Source organism: Otolemur garnettii, unplaced genomic scaffold, assembly GCF_000181295.1.
Source record: "Otolemur garnettii isolate 467f Iridium unplaced genomic scaffold, OtoGar3 scaffold00020, whole genome shotgun sequence".
In the NCBI taxonomy this organism is placed as follows: domain Eukaryota; kingdom Metazoa; phylum Chordata; class Mammalia; order Primates; family Galagidae; genus Otolemur; species Otolemur garnettii.
Window position 1 is genome coordinate 2,584,812 of NW_003852415.1, and position 8,174 is coordinate 2,592,985.

At 47.5% G+C, this 8,174-nt stretch overlaps 1 protein-coding gene across 1 annotated transcript in view; it reads right to left on the bottom strand.

Moving 5' to 3' along the window:
* Nucleotides 1-8,174, bottom strand: part of TGFB3 (transforming growth factor beta 3) — a 22,429-nt gene continuing 14,255 nt past the window's right edge. Inside the window, exons 5-8 of the mRNA XM_012803417.2 lie at nt 6,250-6,357; nt 4,604-4,775; nt 2,494-2,647; nt 1-1,269 (exon numbers count right to left, since the gene is read on the bottom strand). Coding sequence (XP_012658871.1) covers nt 1,111-1,269; nt 2,494-2,647; nt 4,604-4,775; nt 6,250-6,357 — 593 coding nt within the window. The 3' untranslated portion in view covers nt 1-1,110. The remainder of the gene's footprint in view (nt 1,270-2,493; nt 2,648-4,603; nt 4,776-6,249; nt 6,358-8,174) is intronic.

Here is an 8,174-nt window from a genome sequence, read left to right on the forward strand (position 1 = left end):
AAGGATAATTAAGGATATTTATCGAGTCATACACCTTAGAATAAGGCTTTTACTGTTCCAGAAACAATCTTCCAGAAGACGAAATCATCCAAGATTCCCCAACAGTATTTATTTATACAGAGATTTTGAGAGTAATATTTGTATGTGTCTTCATACCTCAGTCTATGCGTCTGGGCCAAGTCATTGTGTGGCACATGCGCAGCTTCCCCGAACGCCTCACGGATTGTAGCACCTGCTTCCAGGAACACCAAATGAACACAGGGTCTTGGGGGGAAGCGGGAGAACCCATAATGCCCGAGGCTGCATGGACCCACAATCCAGACATGTGCACCCTGACCTGGAAGGCGTCTAGCCAGATGTCCAGGGGAATAAGATTGGGGAGGAAGGTGAGAGGAGGGACCCAGAGGGCAGACAGGAGAGTGTTAATTCTCACCCTTTGCTTCTGAGTTCAGAATATCCATAAGGCCTAATATAGTTGATGGCCCTGGAACTACATTACCTGGATTTTCTCCCTATGGTGACCCACAATGCTATTGATGTAGAGAGGACAATTTGCAAAAATGACAAGATTTGCCCTTAATCCCAGGTACCCCAAGATATCTTGGTAACTTTTCTGGAGGAAAAAAAAAAATGCTTGCCTGTATAACATAATCCAGATTCCCACAGCAAATGTGGCACAGCAATGAGCATATCTGACCTCAGATCCCAAGTGTCTTCCAGTCTGGCCCCAACCTGGCCATTCTCTGCCCTTCCTCCTCCCTAGGTAGCCCAAATCCCATTGCCACACGACGTGTCGACTTGCCATCCCTTTTCCTCTACACCCACCACTTCTGTCTGTATCACAGAAAATCTGTGAGTTCTGAAGAGTTCGGCCTTCCCCTAACCAAACACACACTTTCTTTACCACAGTGATTCTCAGAGCCAGCAAGAAAGAGAAATGTCCCAGAAGGAGACCTCCATCTCAGCCATTCGCCCAGAGCCAGAGTGTGGGCTCCAGGCCTCTGGGTGAGGTCTGTTGCTTTTGTGTTTCCCGAGGAGCGGGCAGTCAGGCGCGGCAGTTCTCTCTCCTCTCTCTCTCTCTCTCTTTCTCTCTCTGTCGCAGGTGGGGTCTCAGCTACACTTACAAGACTTCACCACCATGTTGGAGAGCTGCTCCACCTTGGGGGTCCTCCCGACATAGTACAGGATGGTCAGGGGCTCCAAGTCCTGGGGCACACAGCAAGGCGAGGCAGATGCTTCAGGGTTCAAGGTGTTGTACAGTCCCAGCACCTGAGGAGGGACACATCATTTAGAGGCTGGAAAGCCAAGCTCAGGCCTGGAGCCCAGGAATCCTACAAGTTGTAGGGGCTGCCCTAGTGACAGAGCCAGTGGTGGAATGGCCGCTGACGCTACTGAAGAAGCACTGAGAACAGTCTGGTGAGCGCTGAGCTGTTGTTCATCCACAATGACAGTGCAGAACAGCTGCACTTGTTTGAGGGTTCCCAGTTGAAACATGTAACAATTACTGGGGAACTTTAAATTGATAATGAAATTCTCTTGGCTATTAAGAACAACTCCTATGTTGGTCTTCCTAGCTATCCCCACAACTGATCACTTCAGTGAGAAATGTTCATTGCCTTGGGCCATTTCCTAAGTGCCAGAGTGCAGGGCCCCAGACAGGATGCTGTAATAATCAGCTACAATGAAATAGGCTTCACAAATTACTGCCCTATTTCTGATTCCCCTTGAGGGAAAGACAAGCTAGTTTCAGAGGTGGACTCTTACTTCTCTTCCCAGCTTTTCATAGTGGCGTCTTCTACAAGCTTTTTGTTGTCTTCCAAAATAAGGGTTGTTTTGTTTTTGTTTTCTGAGACAGTCTCTGTCACCCTGGGTAGAGTGTTGTGGCATCATAGTTCACAGCACCTCAAACTCTTGGGCTTGAGAAACCCCCTTGCCTCAGCCTCCCAAGTAGGTGGGACTATTCGCAGCTGCCACTATGCCCTGTTAATTTTTCTATTTTCGGTAGAGACTGAGGTCTCGCTCTTGTTCAGGCTGGTCTTGAATTCCTGAGCTCAAGCAATCCACCCTCCTCAGTCTCCTAGAGTGCTAAGATTACAGGTGTGAGCCACTGTGCCTGGCTCAGAGTAAGTTTTCTACATTGAAGAGGCTGGAATAATCGAAGTTCTTTTACTAAGGGTAGAAGCCTTTCTACCCCAACCTTGCTTGCCAACCAAGTTGCACACATCTCTGACATACACGGTGGCATGTGACAATTTCCATGATACAAAAATCTTTAAGCAAATTAAAGGTCTGGTTGAAACTATGGGAGAAATTTAAAGGGCAGAATGTGACCACAGAGAATGGCATCAAGATCCCCAAATCAGAACCTTTATCAGAGGGATTTTACTCACCCCAGACCATTATTTGTTCAACATTTAATCCTTCATTTCATTCTTAACAAGTGGCCTGGTTGGCCCTGCCCCATCCCCGGATGGCATGAGCCCTGCTGCGTACCGTGCTGTGGGTCGTGTCTGCACTGCGGAGGTACGGGCAAGGGCCTGAGCAGAAGTTGGCATAGTAGCCCTTAGGTTCATGGACCCATTTCCAGCCTAGATCCTGCCGGAAGTCAATGTAGAGGGGGCGCACACAGCAATTCTCCTCCAGGTTGCTACAATGAAAACAGAAAATCAACTTAAAAAAGAAACCACCAATAAAAGAAACTTTACAATGCCCTCACATATGTCCCCTTGGAGTTCTTCCATGCCATCATAGGAGGTGGCTCTAATTAATGGAATCCCAGGTTCAAGGCAGGGGCTGAAGAAACCAGAAAGGCATTTTCCTGGAAGACCAGGATCTAGGAACGTAATAAGGAGGTACAGGTGCTGCATGAGGGGCAGTGAAGAGGCATGGTGGCCCTGCCCCCTTTTTTTCACGTCACAAACAAAAACAGACACAAAGTGCCACACATAAAACACTATGTTACAAGCCAGCTGGGTTCTCTTCAGGCTGGTTCCTAACTGCCTCCAGCTAAAAATAAACTCTCAGTTTATGCAGCTTGTATACCACAGTAGATGGCAGCTTAGACTAGATCTGGAGGCCATTTGCCCAAACAAGACATATCCTCTTATTGGAACTGATTCCCATATCACCTTCCACTTTGTTGCCTGCAGATATCCACTTGGCAATGCTTTTCCAAGTAGGCATCTGGCCTCTGTTTCAGTATCTGCTAAGCCCTAGAACTTGCCACTTCCAAAGGCAGCTCCTGGCTAAAATCCGGCTTCTTGTGGGTGAACCACAGCAGACACTCCTGAGCTAGTCTATAACCATTCCTAACCCCTTTGTCTTCTGCTGCTTGACAGAGTCTGGAACACCAGATATTCATTTTTCCCTGTCTTCCCTCCTGGGTAGGGGTGGTATTAGGACCCCATAATGAGTGACCAAGAGATAAGGGGACATACGCAGGGGGTACAGACAAGTTCTGGCAAAGATTTTGATCATTTATAAAAGTAATAGATGGAAGAGGAAAGCTGCTCGCTCCTTGCCTCCACTCCTTCTTCTTGTTTAAACATGGACAAGATACCTGGAGCTCTAGCAATCACCTGTGACCAGAAGCAGGCATGTGAAAAGCCAGCCTACTAAGCGCAGCAGATTGGGAAGCAAGAAAGCCTGAGTCCTCAGTGGTAGAACTAAGCAGCCACCCACCCCTGAGCATGCTGCTGTGGACCTCTTGTGAGCAAAATCCCCCAAAGGTTAAGTCACTGTCACTTGCAGTCAAGAACATTCATCCCTAAGTGACAGACAGATAGAACCTCAGTCCTCATAGGACATGGTTTCCAGATTTGAGATCGCCTGATGCATCCTCCCCACATGCACTCCTTCTACCTGAAATGTTGCTCCTCCTGGATCCCTACATCCCCAAACCACACTCATCCCCGAAGCCTCCGCTCTAATTCCACACCCTTCTGAAGCCTTTCCTGTGTCCACGGATGAACTCCTTGCTCCTCATTCTAAAGCACTGCTCCTTCAAACCCTCTCATGGATGTGATCATTTCCACCTGTAGTAATTGGCACACATGCTTTACCGTCCCTCCCTTACAGATGAGCAGTGAAATTGCTCCTAAATCAGTGAAGAAGCTGTGTCTTTGCTCTCTCTCTATCATGGCTACTCAACTATTTCTGAACTAGTAAAGTTTGCCAGCTCAGATTTCCCCTGCAAACTGCTATTTTCTCCCCCTCCAGTAGCATCCTTGGACCCTTCACAGTGGAGCGAGCACTTCTTTAATGGAAACTCCTGTTATCAATCTCTCCCTCTCACACACACCCTACAAGTACATAAAACATGATAACCACAGAATTCAGTCAAGCGCTTCCAATCCAAACTATTTCAGCAACACTCTCCTCCTCGTAGTCTTCCTCATTTACCTCATCTAAGCCCAGACAGAGTTGGGCTGCAGAAAAACAATGTGACTACCAGGGAAACAGAAAGAGATCTGTAAGATTTTCAATCTTCTTTCCTGGAGATGTTTGTGAAGAGCATCAGGGACCCTCTGCTGAGTGGGGCTCAGGTCGGGGCCTGACCCAAGCACACAGTCGGTGTCGGTTTCCGTGGGGGGCCTAGGCTCACCGGAAGCAGTAATTGGTGTCCAGGGCCCGCTTCTTTCTCTGGCCCCCTTGGCCCGGGCTGTCAAGCCGGTGTGGGGGAATCATCATGAGGATGAGATGAGGGCTGTGGTGGTCCTTCTGCTTCTTGAGGCGCCCCAGATCGCCACGGCCATGATCATCCTCATTGTCCACACCTGCAGAAGGGAAGGCAGTCAGTGATCTCCTGTCTAAGGGAAGCAGAGGCTCCTCCCATCACTGCCCAGGAAAGCAAGAGGGGCAAGTGCAGCATTTCACTGCAATGTCGAGGTTGGGGAAGCAGCACAGAAAGGCTCATCACTGTTGTAAGGATGCCACTGGAAGAGGCCCACGTTCTCACCCTCTTAGAACTCCTGCAGGGAAATCTCCCAAAGGGCAGAAAGCCCTTCTGAGATGCTTCCCAGGAACCTTCACAGATCACAAAGCATCCCTATGCCTCGGCAGTACCTAACACATACCCTTGGATAGTCAGTTTAGATTCTAGAATAGAATCTTAGGGTTTGAGTTTCCTTTTTTACCTTGAATTGCTCAAGATAGCACAGAAATCCTACTGATAATTTAAAGTATCACAACTCAGGGAGCCAAAACAACAAGACTCTTTTGGGTGCCAGGGACAGCAGGAGCATCACATGAACCCAGGAGGCTGCAGTGAGCTGTGACAATGCCACTGCACTCCACCCTGGGTGACAGAGTGATACTCTACCTCTTAAAAAAAAAAAAGACTCTGAATAATTGGTAGCATTCACATTGCAGTCATAGTTTTTGAAGTGTTTTCACTATGAAATTCAGATGAGATAATGGAGCATAATATGACAAATAGCTCAGCTACTGTTGACAGCCCAGGCCAGGGAGGCCAGAAAAGAAGAGGGCCCTGGACACCAATTACTGCTTCAAACAAACTCTAGAAAGAAACTGAAACAGCCCATGCAGGATAAGAGGGCTGCTGAGTGCAGGCAGCCACAAGGGGCCTGCACCTTTCCCAGACAAGCCTCTGACCTCAGGTGTCCCTTAATTACTCAAAATGGGAATCTGTTTTCCAGGATATCTCCATTGGGCTGAAAGAATAAACTCCAGATCATCAAGACAGATTTCCTTGGAAATATACTGGAAAACCAGGAATGACTCTCAATTATTTCACCCTCTCTCTGCGAACACTTGTGTATAAATACCCTGAGCCTCGAAGCAATCATCCAAACCCAGATATTCCCAGGCAAGAATCAGGCAGGCCCCCCCACATCTGGAAAGTTCACCCATGTTCAGGGTGGCCAAGATCTCTTTTAGGGAAGGCAAAGACAACTCTTTGTTGAGCATTTCTGGCACTGTGTTTTCTAATTTTTCTCTCACCAGAATGCACACTCGTCCCCACTTCACAGGGCTTAGAGCGGCCAACCAGCTTGCCTACATGACCCACTGCTTTGACCAGATGCCAACACATCCTTTACAGCCATAGCTGAAAGTCATGCTCACTGCTTGTGGGGCAAAGCAGAAACACTCAAGTACAAAACAGTTGGCCTTCTCTGTGAAGGAAGCAAAGCAGCTTTTCTCCTTTACGTGGGGTCTGACAGGGGTGTTGTCTTCTGTCCTGTCCCATTAGCTCCCCTACCATCCTACCATACTCATTCATTTTGTTACCTTTGAATTTGATTTCCATCACCTCATGGATGTTTTCCAGGATATCTCCATTGGGCTGAAAGGTGTGACATGGACAGTGAATGCTGATTTCCAAACCTAAGTTGGACTCTGCAAAATAAGACACAGAGTTGGTGAGAAAAGCACTTCCGTGGGATGGGGATGGATGCCCACCACCCATGCGAGGTGGACCAGACCTCAGCTCCCAAGGGCACTCACAGGAACTGAGTTAGTATTACCCAATATGAGGGTCAGAGGACACAGAAAGTGCCTCCAAAGCTCAGAGTGGACTTTCATATACATGTATTTGTGTACATGTACATATTCCATGTATTTGTGTTACCCCATGAAGGACCCAATGGGGACATGAACTAATGATAGCACAAAAAAGAACTGGAATAATCATCCACTTACAAAGGATGGTGTTAAGAGAAATTGTCACCTACCTACTTGGGGGAAAATGGACAAGAGTACAGGAAGGAAAGAAAAAACTGATACCACCTAAGTGTTAGTTGGGAGAGGAGATATTTGAGCCAACCTACAGAGGAAGGATGAAAGGAAGAGACAGAGGAAGGGGAGGGGACCAAGGAGAAGGAGTAACCAGAGAATGTTAGAGGCCATGTGTGGTGACTCATACTTGAATCTTAGAACTTTGGGAGACCAAGGTGGGAGGATTATATGAGGCTAGGAGTTCGAGAGCAGCCTTAGCAACACAGCAAGACCCTGTCTCTACAAAAACAATTTCTTTAAAAAGTTAGCCAGGTGTAGTGGCACATTCCCATGGTCCCAGCTACTTGGAAGGCTGAAGCAGGAGGATCATTTGAGCCCGGGAGTTAATGAGATAGTAATTCAAAAGGCCACAAATTCAAAGGTCCACAAAATGAAAGGCTGGGCAATAGGACTGAAAGTCAGAAATCAATGCTAGAGGCAAGGTCATCTGTAAATAAGCAGCAGAATCAGTAAAATATGCAAGCATATCCACCAGGGCTATGATGGTAGATACAGAGAAAGTGGAAGATTCCAGAGGAGACAAGGTGAACCACCTTGATTACACTTGGCAGTATTTCTCCTAAGGAACAAGGATATAATGAGGTGAAAATTACTCAGCTGTTTCTCCTTTGGAAACCCTTATTCACTGTGATGGCAGGTTGGAATGTAGATCACTCACCAAGATGAGTAGCTCAAGATGGAAGCTGTGAACTTAAAAAACAGACCAGAGATGACAGAGGGCCATGGCCCAGGGACCAGATGACATGAACTCAGAGAGAATGAGCCTGATGAAGCCTGGAGGTGTCAGGGTTTAGTGACTGACATTTCAGTGCATGAAGGCCAACTCTGGCCCTTTCTCCTAGTAGTTGTGGGATCATGTGTTTTCACAGCCAAAATCAAGGAGGCAGGGAAATTGATAAGTGGGGTGGAGTGGAGAAAAAAAGGAAAAATTAAAAGTAAATGAAAAGTTTCTACTGAATCAAGCAGTTTTATGCAGAGAATACCAGGTAGAATCTGGTATCGTGCCAATTCTAGTATCACATCTGGGTAGGACTGAATTAGGGAGGCTCTATGGCCAGGTATAGAAGAGGTAGTAGGGGATGGACACCCCTGGGTTCAGAGTCAGCCTCTTAGTGAACTGATTGACTTACTGCTCCCTGAAACCACACACAATGTATGTGAGTATCTGGCCTTGGGGCCAACCTGGGGTCTTCCTGAAATCTGGTGTCATCAGAGAAAACCCCAAAGAGTCCAGCCTAGCTCAGTACCCTTCTCATGGGCAGAATGGTACAAGCCCAGAGATTACAGTCACCCTTAGGTAAGCCTGGATATCTTAGTCCTACTAGCTAAAAGCCAGCTCCCTGGCTCGGCGCCTATAGCTCAACCGGCTAAGGCACTAGCCACGTACACCTAAGGTGGCGGGTTCAAATCCCCAGCCC